The sequence below is a fragment of the Coccomyxa subellipsoidea genome (assembly GCF_000258705.1).
Source record: "Coccomyxa subellipsoidea C-169, whole genome shotgun sequence".
NCBI classification, from domain to species: Eukaryota; Viridiplantae; Chlorophyta; class Trebouxiophyceae; family Coccomyxaceae; genus Coccomyxa; species Coccomyxa subellipsoidea.
Window position 1 is genome coordinate 3,423,085 of NW_005178042.1, and position 27,268 is coordinate 3,450,352.

Here is a 27,268-nt window from a genome sequence, read left to right on the forward strand (position 1 = left end):
CCGCCGCGGCCGTAGCCGTCCTGCCCCTGGCTGCCCATCTGCGGGGGTCCGTCCAGCAGCTGCGAGGGGTGCCTGGTCTGCCACTGCCTCCAGGCATCGTCGCTGTATTCCTCCCCGATCGCCAGGCACTGGTAGAATTTCTTCACCACCTCGCTTGTCTGCACACAGAGCATGACCATTTCTTTTGTCAATGAGTGACTGTATATATTTTTAGCTTCGTTATTCTTATTGAAGTGATGCTCTCCGATGAATGCTGACTGGGAGAATGCCTCTGATGTAGATACTGTGCTTAGGATTCAAAATTCTCCGTACACACAATCTTGAGGATAGCCGGGATATGGTCACTTTCAGCAGAGGCGCTTGAATGGCACAGAGACATGCCTTTACGCAGCCACCAGACCAGTCCAGGATCTGCAGGCCCTCCAAGGAACGCACCCGACTGAGCGCCACATATGCCTGCACACAGCACAGGTCAGGTGTCAGTGTGGTATTGATGGGTTAAATTCTCTCAGCAGTACTGCAATGCAAATGGAGGGAGGAGAATGAGGAGTACCTGGCCTTCTGCAAACATTCCCTGCACCAGGCAACACACACCCTGTCAGACTCTTGCGCATTTGCAAAATACGCCTTCCATTGCTGCTCGAGGCTAACAAGGAAGGAGCCAAGCTCAGACATGGAGAGAGCAGAAGGTGTCTTACCTTGAGGGACACCTTTGCCAGGTCAAGAGTGAGGCCCTGGCACTTGTGGATGGTGAGAGACCAGGCCAGCCTCAAAGGGACCTGCTCACCAAGCACAGCAGCTAATTAGCAATGTCAACAATACATGATGTGCCATGGTGTTGCCTTCATTCCAGAGTCCAAACCACACATTCAAGCTCACATTTCATTGCTGATGAGAGCAGGAAGTCAAGATGATAGTCATGCCTGCAGGCGTTGGCACTTTCCAACCGTGGCCACTTCGGAGCTGAATATTTCTGGCAGCATCAGGCGCTCGCGATTGTTCAGAAAGCGCACCACTGGCACCTTGACACCTGGCCACCTGCAGTCATAACAGGAATATCAGAATAATTATGAGTGTGCACACAATTTCCATTCTGGATGCATTCAATGCATTTGGGAAGGGGGGCCTCAGCTTGATGGGGCACAACTGTTGCCACCTCAATGAGCCACATGCCTATGTTCAACCTTTAACAGCCTAGCACATTTGAAAGCTGCATTGTCCTTTCTTGAGAGACAAGAGAGGACGTGGTTGAGGTCTTGACTTGCCTGGCGAGCACTTGGCGGTAGGACTCGCTCTTTGTCGGGTCAAAGGCCACCCTCGACAGGGAGAATTGCACAGCCGCCGCCTGCGCTGCTGCTGTTTGTGACGGAAGCTGGTCAGCTGCTGGCTTCCCTGGTGCAGCGCCCGCTTCAGATTGGGTCCCTGTAAGGTCTACTACATCCTGTCCCTTGGCCTCACTGGGTTTCTGTGGCTCAGGATCTGATGATGCAAAGCTGAGCAGCCGCATGCACTCCTGCAGCAGAACCACGACCCAAAGATCAGGGCACTTATTATTATTGCACGCTTCTCCTGCCAGAGGCAAGGTGCATCTGCAGACAAGCTGCGGGTCGATGTTGCCACAGGTACTATGCCTTGTTGGACTCAGCAAATCCAAGCAAGACCCAATGAAGGGCACGGTGTTCAGTATTTACACCGCTTCCCGCCAGCCGGGGCTAAAGGGCCGCTTTGTGTCACCAGAATTGATATTTCTGATACTCAGGTCAATATGTCTGTGGGGTACTTGCAAGTGCTGCACTGTCGCAAGTCTGCTCCTTAAGCATGTACCACCCCTACAGAGCCTCCCTACACAGAGAGAAGTGACATGGTGCGGCAGGCTGGCAAGATATTAAGATCATCTCACCTCTGTGGTCTTGAAGGAGGTGATGACACCGCGCGAGCCGTTGACCAGCATCTCATGCCCAGCGCCGTCCAGCTCCAAGTTCTTCAGCAGCATCACTTGCGCCCCCACCTGGCCCCCGCACGACTCCCAAGATTTGACATTAATTCCCCAGAAACCCCCCTTTGACTACTATCTCGAGATTCTAGATACCAAATGGACCTGACAGCCAATGGTATGACCTGGACAACAGGCATGCAAAAACGAGCCCGGCTCGGTCCATTGGGCAACTCTCAACAGACTTTGGTGCATGTGGGTGTGCGCATGAGCTGAACTGAAATGCCCCAGTAGGAGTAACAGGCAATGGCAATGTCGCCTACGGTATGACAAACCAGTGAGGCATGGGATGAGCCCAACAAGCATACATGGACCCTTCCAATTGTCTGCTGATGCATGCTGCAAGAGTGGCAGGAGGAGTATTGGCGCACCTTGTACTCGGCCAAAATGGGTGCCAGGCAGTCCCTGAAGAACTCGTTGCGCTGCAGCTGCTCCTTCTGCTGCCGCCACGCCGCACTGCCCTCCTTCTCATCCAGCGGCAGAGTCTCGTCCACACCCTTCAGCTGCACCTGCGCGCACATGCCGACCGCAGCGCTCACAATCTCACAATCTCATGGCCTGCAGATAGAGGATTCGGGCCATGGACAGGGATGATTGATCCACAGCATAATCAATGCCCGCAGCTCCTGATCTGCCATGAGGACAATTAAGCGCACGCAGAGGGAGAGCGCAACGTGGGTTGACAGCACTATGCTGATGGCTCAATGATAGCCTGGCTGGTCACGTAGATTAGCAGCAAAAATGTGCCAAGACCTCCACTTGCAGGTGAGTCATCCATTCAATCCTGAAAATGTCAGATATTTCCCCCCTGGCACAGTGATGTGAAAACCCCAGCTCACCAGCTCGCCGGGCAGAAGTTCCAGCTCGCGGCGGTTGACAGCGTCCACGTCAGCGTTCCTGGCAAACAGCTGCGTGGCCTTGATCCCCGCGACCTCTGGCAGCGGTCGGCTGCACTGCTGCACCAGCGCCCTCACTGCCATCTCCGTATTCTCCCCGCACCTGCAAGTAGACCAGGCTCAGCGCATGTTTGAGCACATGCAACATATCATGCACAATCACTCCTTTGCCACCCACAACTCAGCATGGATGACTGGTTTGCGGAGCTTCTGGTGCATGATTTATGATAATGTCTCTGCCCAGTTCTGTCATTTTGGTCTTCTACCCAAGCGAAGTCAGATGGTTGTTGGCTCAAGCAATGCAGGCCCATGGTATATAAGGAGAAGCCAACAACTCTATGCATGTCTAAGGAGATGCAAGAGAGAGCAAAGAGCCTTGCTTGTAGGCTTCACCTGATGTCGTTGAGGATCCTGACAAAGGTCTCGTCCTTCTGGCGCCACACTTTGGTCAGCAGCACCTGCGTCAGCTCGCACTTCTTCCACGCAGGCGCCTGGAATGTGAACCCCCGGTTGAGAAATGAGTTCTCCGGCATTCCTGGGCTCCACCGCTTCTCTATTGGGGGCAGCCTGCACAGTCACAGGCGTCAATATCACATCCTCTTTTGGTTGCTGCCTCTGCCAAAAGCCAGATTCGTCCTCGTCCCGCCAAATTGATATTGAGCATGCAGATTCACCAAATTTATGTGTTGCCTGTCCAAGCAATTTGGCATTGGGCATGCGGTGTCGTTGCGATCATGTGATGCCTGCCCGGCTGAATGAAGTGCGGCAGAATCATCCTAGCCTGTGCCTGTTGCACATGTGTATTTTTGGGCACATATATCTCTGGGCATGTTCGTCAGCAGAGCAGGAGAGTGCTCACTGGAAGTAGTCGCCAGAGAGGATGAGCTGGATGCCTCCACAGGGCTTGTCTGAGAAGCGGATCTTGCGCAAGGCCTGCTCGACCTGGGCGAAGAACTCGGCCGACACCATGGAAATCTCGTCCAATATCAGCACCTGCGTTGCACCAAAAGTTACCATGAGTTCTGGCTTTCTGCGCTGAAGGCATTCTCCACTATCAGCACCCGCTTTGCACCATGCAGCAGTATGAGTACTGGCTTGTCTTGAAGCCTTAAAGGCAGGAAGATGCTGCATCATAAATGCTGGCCTGTCCTGAAGGTGCGCAGGTCACCAGGTAACAAGGTAATGTACTGGCGTGCGGCGTGGGAAGTCCCAGAGTGGACAATATTAGGATTTCATGCATACTGCAATCTGCTCAGCATCTGCCCAACTGTAGACATAATGTAAGGATGCAAACCTTGAGCTTCAAAAGTTTTTTCTGGGTGATGGGCTTCCACATGCGGCCAAAGTCTTCAGACACGGTCGGCACGCCACATCCTGCTGTTGAGTGGAGCGTTGTGCCTGTTGCATGCCAGCCATCCTTTTCATTTTTGTTTGTGGAACATCTTTTGCAGGCAGCAAGTGACGTGCTGAAGACAAGTGTTGAGTCTGCCATGTGGATCAAATATACGGATCTCACCGCCGATGTGTGTTGCAGCGATGCCAGTAGCTGCACAGATGGCGACAGACTCAGAAAAGTCTCTGCCATATCGCCGACGCAAGAAGTCGATGACACGATTGAGCAGGAAGGACTGCGCAGGAATATATCAACACCTCAATGCCCCACAAAAGAATTGCAGTAGTGACAGGTGGACAGGTTCTGTCAGCTCCCATGCGTTCCACTCAGCAAGAGCAGACAACCAGCTTGATCATCTGAATAAACGACAGCGCACCTTGCCAGTGCCTGCATTGCCTGTGAAGAAGACGTTACGGCCCTCTCCAATTAGTTGTATGACATTGCTCTGCAGCCAGATTGACATCTGTTCAACTGCAGTGCAGTGTTGCTGTTCTTCTTCAAGATCTGCCAATACCATGTGCCTCAAACATATTTACCGGTGCAAGGATTCCATAGAACATATGAGGACCCTTCACCTGCTCTTCTGATAGCTGGTGGCTGTTGATCTCGCCGGAGGGTCCATCTTGCTCTCCACTTTGCTCGCACAGTGTATCTGAAACATGGGTGACCATGCTGGCCCTGCAAAAGACAATTCATGGCTCATCATCATCACGATTGACATGATCGGGAGTATTAAAATCTGATCTCAATCACCACACTCCATCCTTTGAATGCAGAAAAGTTTCACCAAGGCAACCGCTGCAGACAAAAGTTGGATATCAAGATCTGCAATATTGATGTGAAACGCTCACGGAAGCTTTCGAGATGGTCGCGGTCCATCGAATTGTTCAAGTTTTGGCTCAACTTCCTGGGACGAGGTGGTGCAGGCAAAGTCATCAAAGTTGCGCTTTCTGTTGCCTTGTAGATGCGGATCGGTATCTTGCCCATTCTGACCGTTAATCATATTCATAGATGCGTACTACACCCAGATCTGTCAATGCAGTATATCAGGGCCCAAGCAAACACTCATACACGTAGGACATGTGTGCAGCGGGGTCTCCTTGTGAGCTAGAGCAGTCAATCAGAAACCCGACGAACATGATCAAACCTTCATAAAAGATGCGAAAATTTTCTGGGCTGATCGCAGGAGTGACCATGCTTCCTGTCGGGTTGGCAATTTGATCGAGGGTCAGTGAGACATTTGCAGCGCAGCACAGCACGTTGACCTCAGCCTCAGTTGATGTTGACCAATGCATGCTGTGTAAATTTCCAGTTGCGATGGATGCCAATATACATGGTATTTGTGCCAGCAACAAGAGCACCACGACGGTCCGGCAGATGGTATTTCGATTACCCTTGCAATGATTTGCACTGAAGTCACTTCCTGAAGTACGGTACAAGTGTTAAACACCGCATGCGCACCAAGAACTCATCCACAAAAAAGTGCAGCTACCCCAGTCTACATTCCTTGCTGCACTCTGCAAATGACTTCGTACAGTTATCATGTTCAGTGCAGCATACATGTGTTTGCATCCCCGGCTGCTGAATACAATAATCCCTGCCTGTCACTTCCACTTACTTCCACTGATGAGATCAGCTCTGGAGACATCGTCCTCCTGGCCAAATAAAGATGTCATTTTGCAGGACATTCAGGTCATTCGGCAGGAACAGAACGTGCACAGCTGCAATTACATGATGATGGTGCCTGGGTCCAGAACAGACTCCTTGAGCTCCTTGTGCGGCAGCACAATTGTGCCATTCAGGAACACCTCGTCCTGCGCAAGTGGCAAAGCATCAATTGATTGCAGGCTGCAGCATATCCTGAACCCTGGCAGCTCACCATAACTATTCACAAATTTCCTCTTGTTGAAAAGTTCCAGGAAAAAGGCGACAAGCTGATCGAGAGGTTGTTACACGTGATGGGGGGTATGAAAAGCCTCAGCAGCACTCAGCGGTCTCTGGCATTTTTGACACCATGGTGAGAGCCATCAGGGATGCATGCATACCTTGACGTGCACGTCCTCTCCGATGACTGACTTGTTGTCTATCCTGGCCCACTTGCCCACAGACGAGCCCCAGCCGATGATGCTATCATTCACGCGCGCAAAGTCCTTCACCTGCAGCAGCATGCAGCAGCAGCTGTGAGCAATTTAGAGAAGAAGAATGCGGATATTAAGGCAGAGCGAGCGCCAGAAGATAGGAGAAAGGGAGAGGAGGAGATTATTGCAAAGCAGACTGCAATATTGACTGGCTGTCTGCTTTTATGCTATTCAGAATCATATGCACCACTGCTCAGCTCAGATGCAGCCACTTTGCAGCCTGATCAGAAACGAGTGCCTCGTCTGGCCTGGCCAGAATTTTGGAAGGGAAATCAGGCGGCCTGGGGCATGCAGCTCTTGCAGGCCCTCCTGAAGTCCCCTTCGTTCTAAAAGTAAAATTTGTAAAAAGTAATAGGTTGGGGTCAGACTGGTGTGGGTGCCAGCAGCTGGAGGTGTATCGAGGGGAGGTCAGGCGGCCTGGAGCATGCAGCAGCAGCAGCTGCCGCTCTTTGGCGCCCACGGCAGCCGCCGCGCCAGCTGACGCCTTTGTCTATCTTATCATGCACCAAGTGAGCACAAAATGCCCCTATGGCGTGTCTGCAAGGGGTGATCCAAAGAGTCACCAAACCCCAAATCCTGGGAACAGACTGCTTTTAGGGAGGGATTCGCCATAAAAAAAAGCAGCGCACCTTGACGCGGTGGAGCAGCACTGAGTTGGCGATGCGGACGCCGTTGTCGATCTCGCAGCCGATGCCGATGGACACGTTGGGGCCGATCTTGCAGTCCTTGCCGATCTTGGCGCTCGCGTGCACAATCACATTGCCCTCAAACTCTGGCCCGCTCGCCAGCGTCTCAGGCGCCGTTCTCCTCAATGAGGTCAGGTGCAGCTGCAGCCCTGCAACAAAGACAAGCATGCACGCTTCAACAAACATGCCACATCCCCGCACATGGATCCATCGCTTGCATGTGCCAATTGCCGGCATGTATGTATCTCAACGTTCCATGGCTGGCCGCTTGGCGTCTGTGGAGGAATCACTGTCAGACTGGGACCCTGTCAACATTGATAACCTGCATATCGAGGTGCTTCTGGCAAGTATGCTTGCCAAGGGAGTAGTCAGGATGCTTACAGGTGCTGTACAAAGTTGTAGCCTGATTGGGACGCCACAGGACAGTGATAAGTGTATGGGTGCGCGCGCAGGCGTTTGCGCAACTCGCTTCAAGCTACACAGAAAGCGACACCTGTGAGGTATTCCTTGCCAAGATAGCAGTCAGGCCCACAGGTGCTGTACAGAGTTCCAGTCTGATGGGGATGCCACGGCACAGTAATAAAAGTTCAAGCATGCGCGCACCTGTGAGGTAGTCCTTGGGCTGGCCGACGTCCATCCAGTAGCCGGGGAGGGTGTAGGCAAAGAGCTTGCCGTCGCGGCAGATGAGCGGGAAAGTCTCCTTCTCTATCGACGTCGGCCGCATCTCGATGCGGTCCAGCACCGCCGGGCTCAGGCAGTAGATGCCTGCGTTGATCTTGTCGCCCACAAACACCTGCGAGAGGAGAGGCCACGCAATAGGACGGCTATCACTCTTGTTTTCATTCTTAGCGCAAGACAGCACTATTGTCTTCTTCCCTTGACACGATACAATGATGCCCCGAGCAGGGCACAGTTCCCAAACAGGCCTGTAAAAGTACGGCCTTGCAATTAGTGCACAGAAAGGAGTGCATGAGAGGGGTGGAGCGTCAGGCGGCTCACCTTGGGCTTTTCCACGAAGCGCTCCACCCTGCCAGAGTCGTCAGTCACCACCACGCCGTACTTTGATGGTTCCTCCACCTGCCCCACAAAGGCAAATCAAAAAATTCAGAATCCACCTAATGCTCGAGCCACCTCACCTGGTAGCACCCACGGAGGTCCAATCACATGGCGCTGCTCTGCAGCAGGTGGCTGTACCCTGTGGGCGTGCTGGGGCATACATAGTGTCTGTCTATTTGTTACCGAATGTTTCTGCCAAGATGAAGGTGCACAATGCGGATCCTTACGCACCTGTGTGACCAGGATGGTCCCCTCTGCACCAGTCTTCCTGTGGAATGCCAGCATGTCCCGCAGAGGGAACTCGCAGATCACGTCACTGCACAGCCACAGGAAAACACATCAGCACACATTGCTGCAGAGATAGTACGGTAGCAGACATGCTCTCTGGTGAAAGACGCCCTCTTCGGGAGGCTGCTGATTCTCAAGGTGTTTGCCACATTGTACAATCTGTGCGAATGGAAGCCTTGGATCACAGAGGAAGTGTGCACCAAACAAGCTGATGTGCAGAGATAGTGGGCAGACCTGTTGAGGACAAAGAATGGGTCGCCGCTGCCGTCATTGAGGATCTCACTCGCCAGTGCCAGGGGGCCTGCTGTGCCCATAGGCTCCTTCTCCTGTGCAAACAAAGAGCCATCCCCTTCAATACAATACCCCCCAAGCCTTTCTGTCTTCCCGCCCTGAGACTCAAGCTTCTACCCCGGGTATGTCGCCAATGCATGAGTCACAGAAGGCATGCTTTCCTTGCATAGCACTGTCTCACAGGCCATTGCACAGTCACTGACAGAAACAACACAAGGAGAGGCAGATTTAATGCATCTGCCCACCTGTGAGCAGGTAATTTTGATGGCAAGCTTCTCCTCCCACTCCTTCAGGAAGTCCATCATCACCTGCGCAGACATATACAGACAGCAATTCAGCTTTACTGAGCCCTGGGGATGGTCTGTCTGTGGCCATGAACATGTATTTCCCAGTACACCAATCCAGCGACGAATCGACAGGGATGAGTTCACACCTTTGGCTGGTAGTTGATGGCCAGTACCACCTCGTTACATCCAGCGTTCTTCAGAGCCTGCAACCGCACATCATCTCAGAGATGTCCTGGCAGATTGCCACCCTCCACTGCGCCAGTGAAGTTTGCTGCTTCACCAAGATGAAACTTTGACTATCCGAACTTACACCGCCTTTGCATATTCGAAAGGGCAGAAGATAGATATATGGCCTGCCTCATAAAAGGCCTCGTTGTCTGCATACAGTGGGATGTGCAGCTCCATTTTCGAGCGAATCGTGTGCATGCTTACCCACAACTAAAAAACTTTTTGCTACAAAATATGCATTGTGATTGCCAAATCTGCGTCGAAGCAGTGCCCTTTCTATCCAGTCTGATGTACAACTGGCTAAAGTCCATCTGCGCTTTAGGCCCCAGTAGGAGCCCCTCGGGAACCATTGGGTACACGTTTCCGTGTTTAGACAAACAATGCCCATCCATAAAGCCACTGGCGCACCCCTCGCAGGCCAAACCCAGTTCTGTTGATGAAGGGGGAAGTGGCAGTACCTCTATCTGGTGGATAATCATGGGCTTGTTCGCAAAGTCCACGATGGGCTTTGGAACCGTTAGTGTGAGAGGCCGAAGCCTTGTGCCATAGCCACCAACAAGGATCAGGGCCTTCATGGTGCTGCTTTTCTCTGGATGCCAGTTGTGACGCGCCGAAGGTTTCACCGATCTACTGACGACCTCACCACTCTATGCAGCTGCAAAACTCGATAGGAAGTAAGGGATTGTTTATTTAGATTCGCAAGTCACAGCGAGTGTTCGCGCCAGTATCCGAGGAATAAAAGACCAGCATCTCCAGCAGGCTGCCAGGAACCGCTGCGGTTCAAAGCGCGCATTTCCCCATCACCTCACGCTGGAAATTTGGGGCGCCGAAGGAAGCAATCATGGGATTGCCGTTGTTGCGTGCAAGCTTGCGCTTCTCCAACCTCGACGAGTAGGTATTTGCATCTTGGATGATCACGGAGCGTTTGCTGCAGCATTGCGCCGAGCTGCGCTGCAAAAACTTAGTCCAAGGTTGCGTCTGGCCAGCTAGATCAGCATATAAGTGTTCTGCTCGCCTGAAATATCTGATACCGCATTGCAGACTAATGTTAATGCATGCGCAAGTAAGATGTTAGGTGTAGCTTTGCAGAGCAGAAGGACTCCTTATGATTAGCGCTGTGCGTTGAGATCCATCAAGCAATCGATTACTTATTACGAGCACAGCAAGATAGGATGCTTATGAAAGCGGGCGAGTAAACCATTTCTGAATAGTTTTGCACATATCATGGTTTGCCGATATGCAAATCATCTACATTGAAGCATACAGTCGAGACCAGTGGCATGGATGTGGAGGATCCAAGAGACACCAGCAGAGATCGCAGGAGCCCAGGAGGCCTCTTCACTTGGATTTTCAAAGTATTTCAATCACCGTGGCTGGCAGTCTGTATAATAGGCCTCCTTGTACTGGTGTGCTCTTCAATTCTCCCTAATCGCAGACTAATCTTGTCCTGATCTGCCGCTAACCCTCGATCTGACCATGGCACCTTCTTGCAGCTGTATCTCGGCGATAAAGAAAGCCTACACAGGAGCTCCCTGCAGATTAAGGCAGCTGGCAACGAGGCAGTGCGTCACATTCCTTCCTGTGTTCATAACAGGCCCTCTGACACTCTGTCAATCATCTCCCACATAGAAGACGTATGCAACAATCTTATGGAGCAGTTTACCATGTCTTGGAACTGTTGCAGTACCTTGCACTGCATACAATTGCACATAGGGCACCACAGAATCTGTCACGCTATTATGCAGCGGTGGAGAAATGACATTCTTTCTTGAGGGTTGCAGTTGGAGCATGCAGCCCTGCAGTGGAAAGGCCACTTTGCAGCGGGCTTGCTTCCTGATAGGACTGAACTCCATCATGAAGCAGCTGTAAGCACAGATGTCAAACCAGAGCTGCAGCGCGCGAGAGCCCGACTGCGCCCGCTGAAGGTCACTTCCTGCCCTTAAAGCCCTCTACTTTCACATGTGCTTGCTTGGCCGGCTCCGATTGACTGGCTCTCAGCTGAAAGCACCAGACGCAGTCACAGACCTTCATGATATGGACCAAGCTTGCTTCCTAAGGATGCTCCATGCATAGCAGTGCTTGTGCCCATGCTATTTCGAGCAGCAGGTGGCCTCTCCTGAGTTGCAGCAATGTGTGATTTCTGCTCCTCTCGCAAGGAAGCCTTCCTCTCATGAAGACAGTCTTCCTAAATAGATTGATGGCCATGTTTTTGAATTCAGGTTGGCGCACTGGTGTTCTATGGGCGCCGGCGCTACGTGAAGCTGCTCAATGTCTACCTGGAGCGCAACCTGGCCAAGAACGGGGGCATCCTGGATGAGGTTAACGTCCTTACTTTTACTCTTGACAAGTTTAGAGTTTTTTCACACGGGAACTCTGCGCATGCTACAGACATGCCAGTACATGCCAGTCAGTGCAGCCCAGGTTTGAAGACAGCTTCTTGAATTCATGTAGCTCTTTGCAGATCAGGATTGGCGTTGGTCACAGAATTTACTGTCGCACACACAGGTGCTGCTCTGTTTCTCAGTCTTCAGTTGATCAGCAGCTTCCATGTTGACCTTCTTTGTGGTGCGGCACAATCTTATGGGTTTGACAGGTGGTCTTTGCCATGCGTACGGGCAAGAAAGAAGACTTGGACTTTCTAGATGTGCTGCTGGCCCGCCACCCAGGTGAAACATGGCTATTTTTATACTTACTTACAGGTTACCTGTCTAATTTTGTGTGCGTTCAGGTAGGCTGCTAACGGACTGTCAAGATGATGGGTGCAGCACTGCAAGATATGGCTGTAGGCCTGCACCCATGCAGTGCCTGATCAGGCAGTCTGTCATCAATGCGCAGTCACCCTTGACTAATGCATTCTTCCGCCAGGCGTGTACCGGCGCAGCGGCCCCGGCAATTTGAAGGCCACTGGCGTTCATTGGCAGGAGTCATACGCCATCGCGCGGCCCGGCTGCATCTATGTGAAGATTGATGATGACATCATCTTCATTCAGGTGAGTGCAATGCTGATGTCTTGGATGGAGGAATGGTTGCCCATGATTTGCTGTCTCTGTAGCCCCTGCTAGCCATCTTGCAGCAATATAGGATTGGACCACCAGCAAAGTCAGCTCAGTCGCAAGACGCAGATCAGCTCATGATGGCTGGTCTTGTGCTTCAGTCAATTTTGCTGACCAGTGCTATAGCTGCATGTTGCCTGCATGATTTTCACATGTAAAAATACTTGTCCTGATGAGTGCTGAGGTGTTCCAGTAGGCCACTCCCACTCAGGACACCATATTCGTCTTCATAAAAATTGAAATTGTGGTGCAGGACGGTGCAATAGAGGCGCTTGTTGAGGAGAAGCTGCGAGGGCACTATCTGTTCGTATCCGCAAACATTGTCAACCACCCTCTGCTGTCCTACGTGCATGCGCAGCTGGGAGCGCTGCTACCCTATCATCAACCCCCCAAGGGGCTTAGTCCCCTGGACGCCTACAAACCCTTTGAGCTGGCTGACTCAGCCGACGTCCTGGATGACTCACCCGCGCGCACATCCACGTAATCACCGCTGCTTTGCCTAATTATGATGACTCGTGTGCAGGGTTCTGGATCTTGGGCAGAGTAGTGGGTTTGGGGACTTTGTCTGTGCGTGCGTCGGCCGCCGATGCGCATGCTGGGGCGATCACACTTTGCAATTGCATCTGGAACCTATGCCATGCTTGTCAAACTCAATCGCACCTGCCAAGACACAATCCGATTACCAGATCTTGTGCCAGGACCGAATCACTCAGTAAGTTGGGGCATGCAATCATGACTGCCAAGCTGAAGGGACCAAGGATGATCTACATCTGCTGATGATGACTCACTAGATACCCTTCTAACCCCATTACCGAGCTAAGTGCATAGCAAATGCCCAGAAAACACCAATTTCTGAGTCTTTTGAGCGCAGGTATGCAATAAACAGCAGCTGCTTCCATGAGAATTGGGACTGCGCGGCGGTGTCACACTACTCCTTTCTGCATCACCTGCGCGCCGGCAGCCTAAGTGCTTTTGAGTTCAGTACCTGGGATTTGTGCTATCCTGACTACCACCGCTGGAGCATCAACTTCTTCGCCTTCAACTCCTCTGACCTGGCCGGCGACCTCCTTACTAACGACACTGACGATGAGGTGACTAATGCTGAGTCATCCTGATGCTGCGTCGGCCAGCGCCTTTCACAGAGTGTGCATGGGCAGATTCCCTATTTTATTTTATTATCTAACAAAGGCACAGTTTCGGCAGCATCCAGATTATGAAAGAGACCTTAATGCAGTCACTTTCACTGCAATCAGGTGCAAGGCACCAGGGTTACCTTATATTGTGAGCACAGGTGATCAGGTGCTTTACCTTAAGAACCATGTTCATGTTTGACAGCAATCTATTTTTGGTGCAGACGTACATATCCCAACTGCTGCCGGCGTACCGAAAGCAGCATGCTGCGGCAGTGGGAAGGACAGCGCTGGTCGTGCATTATGCATACTTCACTCAAGAGAAGGACCTCCTCTTGAACGCGCCCGGCCTGCTTCAGGAATACAGCAGGTGCTGTATGCTACATGCACCCCGCCTTGTGAAATTGACATGATTGATTCACTTGCCCTTTGATGCCTCATCAGCAGAGTGGATCTTGTTTCATTCTGCGGAGCACAGCATGCCAGCAGGGCGGGCTTGAACATCTTGAGCAGGCGGGTTATCATCTGAATTATGGACCTCAATTTATTGCCCGTGTGCTTGAGGAAGTTCTTAGCGCCCTCTGAAGCACAAAATGATTTGCTGAGGTGAGGGTGGCATGCAGGGTGGCAGAGGAGTATGCCAATGGGACAATTATTCAAAAAGAGGTGATAGAGAAGCCGCTCAAGGGGCAGTTTGGGCTGGTGCTTCCCAACGAGAAGGTTGTGCCTCTGGACGACCCCAATGATCAGATGGAGATTGCGCAGAAGACTGCCACGCTGGGAGGGGAATTCGGCTACTATGAGAAGGACTATGTGGACTTCAATGGCACTGACACTAAACTGGCTGACGACTGGGTATGAGTGGGTGGCCCTCTTCAAAGCGCCTCGGGAGAATTTTCTATTCTCTTCAGCGCCTTGCGATCAAAACCAACAGTGGCCATGGGATGTGAGCCTGTTGACAGGTGCAGAATAGGCCACAGTTGAAGAACAGGCCATATTTGCAGCTGTTCCTGTGAATTACAGAAGCTTATGAATGATATTTGGACATCTGGCCTACAAATGACAGCTGTTCTGGTGTGTTGGGCCGAGATATTTGCTGTGCAAAGCTGCAATGCTACACATGACTTAAAGCAGACAGAATGTTCAAAACCTGTTTGTGTATTGCTAATAAAAGCTTGAAGCGCTTACATGTATTGCTTTGTCCTTTGTGACAGCATAATTTGCAAATCGTTAGGATCCAAACTACCTTTCTCTTGGCTGCGCTTATTGAATGTGCACATGCAGCAATAGTTTTCTACCTATCTAGAACTGACCTTGCCATTTTCATAAAGTTGCATCGAACCATACTTTCACACCTCTATAGGTGCAGCCTCCGCTTGAATTGTAAAATCGGGTTCTTGTCTTTGGTTGCAATTGCTCACTCTGCCTTAGTGTCTGCAATATTCTTTCTTTGATTAGTGGAACATATACAGATCACTCCCCAGCAAAGCCCAGCAGGTCAAGGATTGCATCCATGTTGGCAGAGTAATCCACATGCGCCTTCACCAGTGCATGCAGGTTGACGTTCTCCACACCTGTAACCCGCACGGGGGCGAGCCCTGCCGCCACCAGCGTCAGCTCCCTCGCCCTGAAGCTCAGCCCCAACACCTGTGCGCAAAGAGGCTCTTACAATCTTGCATCCCTCTCATGCATTCACACACGGTCACACATGGCTCTCTCTTTTCTTTTACTTCTTTCGTCTGCCCATCACATATATCCTTCTGAGCGTCGCGAGTTGCCAGGCTCACAGCAGTAACAACACTCTGCAACCGCCTGACAAGTCGCGCCTGGTTCAATCACGCATTTCCCGCACCTCATGTCAGCATAGAAGCAGGAATTTCAAGCTAAACAAAGCAGACCTGTCTCCTGCACTGGCGCTGGCAATGCCTTCATGTCTTGCAATCTATATTGCCGTCCATCCAACGAGGCGAAAGGCCCCCGCTTTGTTCCGATTTGTTCATCTGTGTGCCCATGCGCCGTACTGTGCTAATGATTCATGTTGCAAGATATACAGGGGCACGCACCCAGTCCTGGGGTGAGTAACCGTTGACGAGGCGGCCGGCCACGACAGATCGCGCCATGGCCCAGCGCTCGGGAGTGACACCTACGGGAGTGCCCAGCAGCACAGCGTTCTCCACTATGCCCTTCGCGCGGCAGCGGCACAGCTCCAGCAGGCAGTGGAATATCAGCCTGCGCACATGCTTGAGAATATCAGCATGACGCGCATGCTTGGTCATGTCTGCCTGCAAGCCTGCCAGATACCAGGGCAGTCATACTGCAGGTGGCAAAAGGCTGACAGCGTGCCGACCTTGAAAACATGCGATAAGGTACACAAGCGTTTGTAAATTATTCATAAGGTCGGTAATTCTCCCAGAGACGCAGGAATCTGAGTTTGTGATCAACATTCTGCATTGGAACCAAAATAGAAGTCTCAAGTGTGTCTTTATGCCAAAGACAGACGCATAGCAGGCCTAATGAGCTGAATAGAGTACATTCCAACAAGGCAGGCTGTGTTCGGCAGGGAGGGGTTGCCTGACCTAGCGCCCATGGAGTAGCCGATGAGGGTGACTGGACGTCCGCCGTGCGCGCCCGACATCAGGACATGCGCAAGCAGCTGCCCGGCCAGTACCGCCCGATTACTCACCTGTGCAGCAGCAAACTTCAGCTCATCTTACAGTATTACTATAATACCCTTTTCCTGCCAGAGGCAAGTTGCGTCTGCAGGCAAGCTGCATGTGAAGGCTGCCAAATTCCGTACCCCTTGATGGACTTCCCAGATCCAAGCAAGATTCGTACAGGCATTATGCAAGCTCAAACCTTCTTGCTCCACGAAATTTAAAATCCTAGCCATGCCATCTTCAGGATCAAGGACAATGGGAATTGACAGTCAGACGCTGTACACTCAGCAGTAAACGATGCGCAGAGTGAGAAAACGGAGTGTACCACAGACCACTGAGCGTCAATGATGCTGGAGACAGACAGCACTGTCATCGGCAGTGCGATGGCCGCAATCAGGCCGTGCACAAGGAACTTCTCGATGAACCACTTGCCTGCCATCTGCGCAGCCTGCAGGGCACACCCGCCCGCTGGTTATACCATGTCGCTCAGCAACTAATATTGCCATTTTTATGACTTGCAGAGAGGAATTCCAGCAATCATGTATTACCCATGGTCTATTGTAACACCATAAAAACCTGACCAAAGTGCATGTTACCCAAAGACTGATCACTGTTCAACTATTATGTTTTTACATAATTTCATGATTTGGAAACCCTGCATCCTACAATATTAGAAAGTCTCGCATGCTGCACCAGGCACTAAACTTAACGGCACCCATATTTGACAGGCTCAAAACAGCTGTATTGCTGAGTGTTCCAGCTAACCGCGTCTTTGCTGGAGCAACAAGCGAGGAATTTAACGCCAGTTCTTATGTATGTGGCATGGAGGATAATATAGGAGAAGTATGCCTGGTCCTTGATGAAGGTCATGATGGACTTGTTGAGGGCCAGCAGCTCCTGGCTCTCCCACACCAGCGCCATTCTCTGGGTGTCTGCTGCGCTCACACCCTTCCACAGACTCTCAAACTCCTGCAAATTGAACGCTATCAATCAGAACGGAACACGCCAGTTCTGTCAGTGTCATCAGTGCACACAGCAGGCCAGGAAATTGTAAGCAACTCCCCCTTTTGAACGAAAGTACGATGCATGTCAAACAACCAAAAGACACAGAACTGCAGCGCTGCACAGTCTGCTTCTGACAGACCAGTCCAGGCGAGCGTGTAAATAGAGTGTGAGGCGATCTCGCTAGAATTGCCTGGTTGAGTTTTTGGAAGTCCCTTGATCGATGCCATACCTCCACAGATGCAATCATGCCGCTGACACAGACAGTCAGTGCCAGGCGCGGGTCGGCCGCGGCGCCCGGTGGCGCAATGGGTGCCGGCTGCAGCTGCGGAGGCTCCTCACCAGGAGGCCGCTGAGTGTCCCTCACCTCTATGAAGCCAAATTCCTTCACATCACCTGCATCCCCAACAGAGAATGCCACAGTCAGCACAACTTTTGCCCACTCCTCCTCTTACCAAAAGCTGTTATGTTGAGACTCCTCCTTTGACCAAACTTATTGCAAGAAGCCCTTTGCGCCTATGCGGTGTGTACCTGGATCAAAGCATGTCTGATGTACTGGAATGCAAGGGTGTGCGCGGTCTCTACATACGGAATCCTTCATTACTTGACTCCCACGAGCAACGGTGCACTCCTTACAATTACATGCCAGGAGCGTTATCACACCTTTGCAGTAATCAGACCACATCACAGCTTATTCATAATTGGCGTGTGCAAAGAATTGCACAGTCCCCACATGCCTAAAAAATATCGCAGCCGTAGCAAGTGCACCTTAAGGCAAAATCATGCTATTGTACGTCATGACAGAAGAGAAACTTACCGAGCCGGCGCGCCATACGGCTCCCAACGGCGTGAGCGCCGCCCGCCCCAAACCCGCCAATGACAGCTGCGGCGCCTACAGAGCTGCCGACAAAGCCGGTGAGCGCGCCAGCTGCCGCGCCCGCCCCCGCCGTCGTCATGACTGATCCCGCCACCGCTGCGAGCGCCGGAGCCGCCAGGCCGCCTGCGGGTTTGCAGTGTACACGACTCAGCGCTGCTTACACTTGGCAGTTCCCTCGGCTACTTCATATGTTGTTCACGATCAACCATACAAATCAGTGCTGCCTACATCCAGCGATTGGTCCGGCTGCTCATGCAATATTACGCTCCATAATCATGCTCCACAAAATATGAACAAAACTCAGCGACAAATCCTGGATATCCTGGATAATGATACTACCTGCTTCATGTGACCTTGGTTATTTCTGCAGGCAGGCTACTCAGTCCCGTGTACAAGGCCACTTACATTGATCAGATCTTTACAGAGTTTTGCTTCTGGTGGATTTGGATTTGGGCATTGGGAGTAATGTCACCTGTGACAGCCAGCAGTGCTCCACCGCCGACGGCGGCGGCGCCGATCTTGGCATAGCGCATGCGGGAGCCCCACAGAGACTCCTTCTGCACCTCTCCTTTGACCTCGGGAACCTGCATGCAGGAAACAACAAATCAAGTGAATTCTTCTGCATCAGCTTCCAGCACTTTTCCTGATTTAGAGCAGCATCGATCGAGTGCTATCAGCTCATGTTGTATTTACTGGGCCAGTGCCATTCGGATTCGCATGACACTCATAAGACAGTTAACAATCTCTTGCCTTGGACAAAGTGCACAGCAGAGCAGAATTCAGGGGGACTGGAGCCAGGGGGACTGGCGCCCACCTGGGATTCCTGGGCCAGCAGGCATTCAAAGATGGGCAGTTTGGTTGCCGGCACACGAAGCCACAGGGCAACCCGCCTCAGAGCCACCCTGGCTCGTGCATCGTACCACCTCACGCCTGCCGCTTCTGTCCCTCCCTGCTTCCCCTTGCTTTTGCCTGTGCGCGCACCGCTCTTGTCACCTCTGTAGTACATTTTTGGGGGAGATGAGTGGCCAGGCTTCCAGGAAAGCAAGAGGCAAGCACAGGGGGCTGCAAGTCATTGCCATGCACTCTTTCAATCTGTTCCCAAGTCTTCAAGGAACACCACATTCATCAATTGCACATCATGCATTGCAGAATTGGAAGGGTCCACTAGGTCTGGAATTGCTTGAGTATGGCTCGTGGTTGCTGCAAAGAAGAACATCATTCTCCCGGGTCCGGAGCCTGTAAACCATTGCCTCTTGATCGGTGAGATGGAAAGCGGGTGCGGCACACCGTTTCCCTTGTCCTGGGCTTGGCTGATGACGTCCTGCAGCGTGGGCATATGGTGCGTGCCTAGACAGGCGTCCAGCAGCGTCATGATGGCACCCAACGCCTCAGCAGACGGGCCCTCCGGCCCCTGCTTACCGTCTGCCGCCGCCGCCAGCTCCGAGGCCGAGCGTGAGTCATCCCCGCTGACAAGTCACGACTAAGAAAGTGAGTCACACCTTTAGAATCCCCATACATTGAAGGCATTCCCCGGCTCACAGATTTATCATTAAAATTACTTATTCACCACGCATCACATGACGCTAGGCAAATCAGCATACACGCAAACAATTTCGATGTGACTTGCAATTGGGCAGGGGATGATCACCTTTTCTGAGTGGAGTCTGCGCTCTTGACAGTACTGTCCCCAGTGGGCCTGCTTACTCCTGCTTTCTGTGCTGCTGATGCTTCTGGCTGTCCTTTACCAATTGCTGGTGCTGAGCTTGTCATTGTGTTCTCTGGAAGGCTGCGCTGCTCAGCTGAGGGAATGGGCTGTCCAGGCTGGGAGGTCGACATGGGCCTTGCAGCCAAACGTGCCCGCCTCATGTCTGCTTCTAGATCCTCGTCCTCTTCTTCTGCCTTCAGTTGTTCTGCCTCGACTGCAACATGGGCAAACAGTCAGTATCATCGTCATTAGTTTTACATGATTTACAATCCTAATGACATATACGTCAAGCAACAACTGTATTATTGCTCTCCACTCTTCTCGGTCGCACAGTCAGTATTACAGATATGGATTGCAGCACATCTGGACTTAAGTCCTCTACAAGCAAGAGAGACTGAAGAGATGGAGGCACACCTGCAGCAGAATCCTCAGGTGCATCGACTGCATCGTCTGCAAAGGCAGGCTTGGGATCCTCTGGCAGGGGAGTATTTGCGAGCGAGCCATCAATCAGGTCACGGTACTGCTGCACTCCTTGACTGCGCATGTCCGGAGGCATCATCTAGACACAGAGCAGCACACAAGCGTTGAACATCTGTGAGTGCTGTTCACCAAGTGCTACTTGCCAACATGAAGAGAGTTGCACATGCATCAGTCAATTGGAGACCTTATGCGCTGCTACAGACATGCCTGCAAGCAGATGGCACCAGTGGGGCTGCCCGCCAGCCTGTGAGCTCATGCTAGAAATGCCACGTTTGTAGCTGTATGAGTGCACTGTAAGCGCAAAGGCTGCAGCACAAATGGTGTAGCTGCAAGGGAGATCCAGCTACGAAAAAGTGCAATGGATTGTCCATGGGTCAAACCTACCGCAGGCAGCATCTTGAGGGCCGGCCAGCTGCTTTCGGCAACGCCCAGGTGCGCATACACACGCTCACACAGGCCACCGCGTGCGCAGCAGTCCCATCCCCAAAAGGCGTCCCAGGCAGCGGCTGCTGAGTCATCCTCACCGGATGGCGGCCCAGTTGCAAAGTTTTCCAGCTCAACCCCCTGAGGCGCCCTGCATGCGCATGCCCTACATTCTTGCTGAAACCGCAGCACATGCCGGAGAAAGTGTTGGCCACCATGCTCCCAACCAGCAGGAGTCAGGCAAGGCAGAGTGCTCGCTGACAGCTGCCATGAAGCTGCATTTGGTAACATGCGCACAAATGCCTGCTGCTAGTGCATCCAGTGACAACCAGCTGACAAACCGCACAAAGCTTCCGGAAACGTGCATCTACTGACATGCGCACACTTTAATTGCACTTGAAGATTTGGTGGGACTGCAGGCAAGGTTTGATGGTGACCCTGAGTCCTCTGGCGCTAACTGGCTGACAGGGAGGCAGCTTCATGCAGTGCATGCAACTGAAAAAGGAAATTACCCCCAGGGATTTTGTTCATCGGGGTTGTGCGCATGCCGCCAGGCTACTCCTGTCTCCTCCTGGGGCATGGTGTAAGTCAATGAGTCCCCAAATACTTGACTGAAGGTTTAGCAGCTTCCATGTAGCTTCCCTACTGGGCGTATCATGATCTTCAGATGCAGCAAGGACTGCTGTGACCAGGAGGACTTTCCACAGTCTTCTTGACGCTATAGTATCACTTATAATGGGGAGGCCTCGCAACTTGCAGCAGTTCCGAAGTTTCCATCATCACTGTCACAGCACTTTGGAATGCGCAGATTTTCTGCAAAGCGGTTGACACATAATGGAAACAACAATTCTTACCTGCGTTCTGTGCAAAGACAGCGTGAACAGGGCAGCAGCCGCATACTTTTGGGAGTCATCAAACTCCATCAGTGCCTACTTTTGGACTGACTGCTCAATGCCTCTTGGAAATCTCGAGAAGGACGCCAAAGACCTCATAGGCTTATATGCATCTCTTCCCTCTCCCTTTTTCTATCTGGCGCCTGCAAGAGCGTTGAGATAGTTGCACAAATGCCTCTGTCGGCACGTGAGCAAAGCATGCACCGCACGGCTTCGGAAGAGATCTCGGTCGGTCTTGGCTTTATTTGTGACCAGCACCGACAGCCTCGCGTCATCGGGTCAGATAGTTTCTGTATAAGTTGACGGCACCGATGTCAGGTCGCATCAGCCATCAGATTCCTACAAGCAGATGTTGCTTTCTTCTTCCAGCACATGGACAACGTCGGCCATTTTGCAAGCAGACAGCATGCAGACGGACGACATCAAGAACTGTAACAAAATCTAGCATGCAAACTGCAGTCAAACTGACAAGCTGGGACCCCTCGGGTTTCGAAGGTCTGAAGGTAGGTGACGTGTGATCTGGGAATCTGAAGAGGCTCCATCGCGCCCACGGAAGCTTTGGAACTGTCAATTGTCCACCATTGTATCTCTTAGAGGTCTTTCGGTAGGACTGTGTCCTGGTGACGTAGAACACACCTCACTGTGCCAGGTATATTTGCAGGTAGACCAATCTGTAGCTCCCATGATCATGGGAACTTCCGAGGATGTACTCTTGAAGATGATTCTCAGACCGATAAATCCAGCAGACATCTCACTGGTCCAAGGCCGCATGGGCAGGCCCTCTCTCCCTCTGATCCCTGGCGCTGAAGGTGAAGCTTCTTTATCAAAAGACTCAAGAGACAAGACAGTCAAGAAGCCCGTATATCAATTGACTTGCTCACTGAATCGAAAAGCACGATGTGCAGGTGTTGGCGTTGTCCAGGCTTGTGGCAATGCTGTGAAGGGGTTGGAGCCAGGGCAGCGGGTTGTATGCATCCCTTCGCGCACATGGAGTGCCCTTGATGGCAGCGGCACATGGCAGCAGGTGGTGCTTACCTAATAATATCACATATTATGTGCGATCATTATGCAGGGCGCAGCTTGCAGCTGCATCCGTGCTCGCACGCACCCTGTCACAGGCTATGGTAGGGATAAATCACGGAAGATTACAAAAGTACGGGGGACTAAGATTGGTCTTTGCTTGTTGCCACCAGACAATGAGCGTGCCAATGGGCAACCTCTACCCTGTGCCGGACGGAGTTACTGACGAGCAAGCTGCACAATTTTCGGTAAGGCCTTGCTGATTTGCAGTCCTCCCAATCAAGCATCTCACAGGGCAGTCCGGGCTCTTCTCTTGTGTCCTGGTTGCTTAAAACATGAGCCAAGACTTATACATCAGTAACATGAAACCGTCACCGAGGTTCGGCTATGCAGGTGAACCCTCTGACTGTGTGGGGCCTCCTCGCCACAATGTCAAAGGCAGAGTCAGGAAAAGCCGAACAGACCAAGAAGTGGGTGATCAACACCGCTGGTGGATCAGCCCTTGGTCGACAGCTTATTGCTGTCGCAAAACATGAACACAACCTGTCAGTGGTGGCTGTGGTGCGGCGAGCTGATCAGAAACAAGAGCTCATGGCTGCAGGGTGAGAAATCTCTTATGGTCCTGACTGCACTTTAGCATATGTCAGCTCTGGCTCGTAAAAATGTGTCTCATTAAATGATTGTGACTACATTTAGTCTGTATGCCACAGAGCAGGCGGAGTCGTTGCCACAGATGGTTCTGATGGGGATGTGACGCAAGCAATCAGGGATATAACAGGTAGGGGGCATGTTCTTCAGAACCTGAAGTAGTCTTGATATTAGTGTGGGTTACCGCATGCATTGACCTGCAAATACTGACAAGGGCTAACTCAAGAAAATGGCAGCCGTGGTACATCATGCTATGCAATCGGAAACATTCAGGACATTTCTTTCCCTTTTGTGCAGCCGGGGATTCTGTGGTGGGCGCATTTGACTGTGTCGGCGGTGAGGTGGCACGCGCAGTGGTGGCAGCTACAAATCCAGGGGCGCCTATGCTGATCTATGGGGCACTCGGAGGCCCCACTCTGCAGATCAACACGCTGGATATATTTCTCAACAAGAAGATCCAGGTGTTCTCCTGCTGCATCCATTGTGTGTTGTTTTATATTTGTTGTGGGCAAAGCTCCAGCAAACAAACCTTCTGCTAGCTTTCACGCTGTGGCAGGTTGTTGTGCATTGCTCTGCCCTGCCTCTGATGCATATCTGGATTGATCGGCTGCAGCCATTCCTCCTGCGGCAGTACCTCGGGAGTGAGGGCCAGAACAGGCAGAAGGTCTTTGCCTCTGTCATGAAACTCATCCAAGATGGCATCATCAAGCTGCCTTCAGGTACCACTTTGTTTAATTGCCATCAACGCCATGAAGGAGGTTCAGTGCGTCAGACGGCCCGTATTCCAGTTTCACCTGTTTGATCTTCTGCATAAGAGGACTTCCTTAACTCCCTTTTCTGAACATTTTGTGGGGCTGAACAGGAAAGCGGTACCCTCTTGCAGATGTCAGAACAGCTGCTGCAGAATCTCTCAAGATGGGCGGTAAAGAGAAAGTGTTCTTGGAAGGCTAGATCTTGTGCGCAGCTGCCTGTCAGTAGTACCCCGAGCTTATTTTTCTTCATGAGGGCGCATGCAAAAGAGAGGGAGAGAAGAGACTTTGTATGAAGTATGACTGGAACCACACATGGGAACAGGGCATGTTTTTAATTGGTGGTACCAAGATTCTCCTTATGGAATGCCTGTCAAGCATGTTATTTACTTCTTTGTACTGTGATTATGATTGATGCTCCTCAAATGGTCTGTTACTGAATAGAACGGCAGTTGCTCATACTGACCAAGTATTCAGTCGTCAAGTTAGCTAGCTCTAGATCTAGAGCTAGAATGTCCAGCTTCAATTCAATGACTACCACAAATCTGTCGGGTCACAAGAATGCCTGGGTTGCATTCAAGGCCGTACCATTGGCCGACATCATCTCATCAAAGAATGTGCCGTTTGTCATTATCATCAGCGCCTCCTTGTCCCCCCTGTGCTTTGAGAACTTGTCGATGCCGAAGAAGTGCAGGAAGAAATGCAGCGCCAGCAGCAGCACAGGATTCCACACAATCAGATACCTGATCGAGTCCAGCATTTGAATCCTGCACAAGACAGACATAACACTTTTACATTTCTTGCATCCTGCTATGGCACAGTAAGAACAAACCTCGCATGCAAGCCAAGTCTGCACTGCAATTCTGGGTGGGCTGCATATAGGATGGTCAGATTAAAGGAGGCATGATAAGAAAGCTGCCCAGCGCAATTATTCACACGCTAAGGGTGCGTCATTGTCACATGCACATCACTGTCCATGACTAATGCCATGATGGGTTGCCTGTCTAGGTAATGCTCCAGGCAGAGCCTCTTGAGCCGCACTGACCTATCCGTGTTGGACACAGAAGATATACAGCAACCCAAAATCTGAGCACATACATGTAATCCAGTGATGTATTACAGTAACAGGGGTAAGAGGCAGCAGAACGGTTGAAGGCCTCACCAGGTAAGGTTACGGCTTTCCCAGGGTCTGCCAGCAAATATCTTCCGCATGTCCACCTTCTCAAGGCAGGTGGGACAGGTGTCCTGCAGCCAGCAACGCCTCAGCTGTCATGCATCACCACACGTCTTGCACATTTTCTCACTGTGCATGCAGGAGCATGCTGCACACCGCTGAAGTACAGGCTGTACCCACTTCCTCCCTAGGACCAACATTACCACTGCGTAGAGTGTTCACGCCAATATTGGCAGGAATGCATGTCAACAGAGTCAACAAAGGCAGGAGTGCATGCAATGGGCTTGCTGCACACTGCTGGAGTACAGGCTGTACCTACTCCCTCCCCAGGAACCAAGATAACCACTGCGCAGAATGTTACAGCAATATTTGCAGAAATTTATGCCATATATGCTGTGAACACGCCTCCATTGCTGTGAGCCCCCGTCCATTCCTTTGGGTTTAAGCCTTGTGGCTGTACTCCAGCGAACCGCCGAGCAATTGAGGGAGCAGAAATGCATGCCGAAGACAGTCAACAAAGGCGGGACAGCACCTTCTTGCCCACAATAGTCCAGCCCCTGATGCAGTCGGGATGGAAGCAGTGTTTACACCCCAGCTGCACACTCGCTCCATTCCCCTGCTCGCTCACCGATTCCCCACCCCCGGCAGCCGCCTCCTGCGCGCTCACAACAACCCCAAAGTCCTGCAGGTCCCCCCCGCAGATCCCACAGCTGCGCACGGACACCGCCATCTGCCGCTGCATGCCGATCAGCGACGCCTGCACAATGCAAGAAGTCTAATCAGAAAAAGCAGGTTCAGATCTTGCTGCACATCTGAATTGGCTAGCTCATGCCAACAGCGTGCTATGCTGGCGTGGCCCTTCAAAACTCATGAAAGCTCCTTGAGGTCACTTATGGTAGTGTTATGAAGCTGCAGAATGCCGTATGCACAACAGTCCTAGAATGCTGATGTTGGCCGAGGGACCATATGCTGTACTCAATTCACCCTTTGTGAGCGCTGGCTGAAGGCTGCCATGTGTGATAGTACCAAGCTGACTTCGGTTGCTGCAAAGCTGGTTCCGGTCAGCAAACACAGGGGTTGGCGCAACTCCATTTTGAGAACGACAGTAGGGTGCGGGGGGCAGCGTCACGCACCATGCGGTCGGCAGCCACCTCGGCGCAGTCGCGGCCCAGCACGCCAAAGTAGAGGCCGTACCAGAGCAGCATCGCGCAGAGGCCGTGCAGCCCGGGCACCAGCTGCTGCGAGCCGCCACCGCCCACCTCCAGAGATCCCACCACTGCCATGAGCACATAGCCCAGCACCCCTAGCCCCACGCTCAGCATATAGATGCTGGAGAACCACTTGTAAACCTGCAGGCATACAGAGGAACTCTTGAATGGCTGCAAGCGCCGGAGCACGGTGGTAGGCAGCATGGGGTGGGAGCAATCCATACAAGTCATATTTTGCCTCGAGTGTGGGCACCATCTGGAGCATACATGCCATGATGTCCTATAAGAAGATGCCTCATCCTGCCATGCTTGAAATCCTAAGGTTCATAGCTTGCTCTGCAAGTGGGGATACTGGATTGAATTTGGTACAAGACGGCGCACCCTTCTGGGAGTGCTGCGTTCCATGCGTCCCACAGAGCAGAGGCTCAGCATGTACAGCGTGATGCCGCTGTAGATGGTCCACACTCCCAGGAACCGCCAGAACCTGAAATGGAATGAGATTACTGCTGGCACAATCCAGAGCCCAAGCAGCGTCACCTGCAGCCATGGATGTTGTGAGTGATCTTGCGCGCAAGGCATGCAATAGTGTAGATGTCGAAGCAAAAAGCCTTGATCGATGAAGGACATCGGTGAATGAATTCATACCAGCTCATAGGATCTCTTATGCTTCTTCTTCCACCAGAAGAGGCCGCTCTGAGCTAGGATCATGGTGAGCTGTGAAGGGCACATGAACCGTGAATCGCATTATTTATAAAAGATCGAGAAGTTTGGCACAAAAGAGGCATTTTAAATAATTGAGAAGGAGGCCTCACGATGATCAAATAGAAAACCAGGATTGCGATCTTCATCTGCGGGTCGTGTTGCTGGGCTGCCTGGTACCGCTGCATGAATATCTGCTGATCATGTCGGTCGGTGAGGTTATAAATTGCCGGATCTGGATATTCGTCCGTCTCTAATACACCAAGGGTGTCACTGGTAGATGCATTGGAGCCA

General features: G+C 51.8%; 5 protein-coding genes across 5 annotated transcripts; 2 read left to right on the forward strand and 3 right to left on the reverse strand.

Annotated features, from left to right (window-relative positions):
* Window positions 1–5,657: 5,657 nt before the first annotated feature.
* COCSUDRAFT_26874 (GDP-D-mannose pyrophosphorylase) lies at window positions 5,658–9,978 on the reverse strand. The gene is made up of 10 exons (XM_005652203.1): window positions 9,715–9,978; window positions 9,175–9,231; window positions 8,987–9,049; window positions 8,685–8,776; window positions 8,394–8,478; window positions 8,106–8,183; window positions 7,710–7,899; window positions 7,050–7,255; window positions 6,328–6,438; window positions 5,658–6,096 (listed from the first exon to the last, which is right to left on the reverse strand). Exons 1-10 carry the CDS (start codon window positions 9,829–9,831, stop codon window positions 6,010–6,012), a joined length of 1,086 nt encoding a protein of 361 aa, XP_005652260.1. The 5' UTR covers window positions 9,832–9,978; the 3' UTR covers window positions 5,658–6,009.
* Window positions 9,979–10,536: 558 nt separating this feature from the next.
* Window positions 10,537–14,300, forward strand: COCSUDRAFT_55703 (hypothetical protein; the record flags this gene model as incomplete). The annotated part of the gene is made up of 8 exons (XM_005652204.1): window positions 10,537–10,542; window positions 11,476–11,574; window positions 11,850–11,922; window positions 12,122–12,246; window positions 12,563–12,789; window positions 13,181–13,400; window positions 13,664–13,809; window positions 14,063–14,300. The coding sequence occupies 8 exons, from the start codon at window positions 10,537–10,539 to the stop codon at window positions 14,298–14,300; spliced, it is 1,134 nt and encodes a 377-aa protein (XP_005652261.1).
* A 612-nt stretch (window positions 14,301–14,912) lies between these two features.
* COCSUDRAFT_39307 (DUF726-domain-containing protein) lies at window positions 14,913–19,347 on the reverse strand (the record flags this gene model as incomplete). The annotated part of the gene is made up of 10 exons (XM_005652205.1): window positions 14,913–15,086; window positions 15,503–15,668; window positions 16,016–16,122; window positions 16,422–16,544; window positions 16,862–17,065; window positions 17,331–17,494; window positions 17,916–18,098; window positions 18,448–18,559; window positions 18,790–18,944; window positions 19,263–19,347. 10 exons carry the CDS (start codon window positions 19,345–19,347, stop codon window positions 14,913–14,915), a joined length of 1,473 nt encoding a protein of 490 aa, XP_005652262.1.
* A 3,325-nt stretch (window positions 19,348–22,672) lies between these two features.
* Window positions 22,673–24,095, forward strand: COCSUDRAFT_55705 (hypothetical protein; the record flags this gene model as incomplete). Its single annotated transcript, XM_005652206.1, has 5 exons — window positions 22,673–22,744; window positions 22,890–22,986; window positions 23,442–23,605; window positions 23,758–23,863; window positions 24,007–24,095. 5 exons carry the CDS (start codon window positions 22,673–22,675, stop codon window positions 24,093–24,095), a joined length of 528 nt encoding a protein of 175 aa, XP_005652263.1.
* Window positions 24,096–24,596: 501 nt separating this feature from the next.
* COCSUDRAFT_6996 (hypothetical protein) lies at window positions 24,597–26,977 on the reverse strand (the record flags this gene model as incomplete). The annotated part of the gene is made up of 7 exons (XM_005652207.1): window positions 24,597–24,660; window positions 25,056–25,138; window positions 25,600–25,683; window positions 25,735–25,824; window positions 26,201–26,416; window positions 26,657–26,812; window positions 26,921–26,977. Coding segments are annotated over 7 exons (750 nt in total), but the record flags the coding sequence as incomplete, so codon positions are not given.
* Window positions 26,978–27,268: the final 291 nt, after the last annotated feature.

Bases quoted from the DNA above. Each gene is read 5' to 3' on its own strand.
- COCSUDRAFT_26874 (XM_005652203.1), bottom strand. From the start codon at position 9,831: ATGAAGGCCCTGATCCTTGTTGGTGGCTATGGCACAAGGCTTCGGCCT. The intron at 9,050-9,174 runs GTGTGAACTCAT...ATGTCTGCGCAG, and splicing joins CCATCAACTACCAGCCAAAG to GTGATGATGGACTTCCTGAA. The intron at 6,439-7,049 runs GTGCGCTGCTTT...ATGCTGCTGCAG, and splicing joins TGCTGCTCCACCGCGTCAAG to GTGAAGGACTTTGCGCGCGT.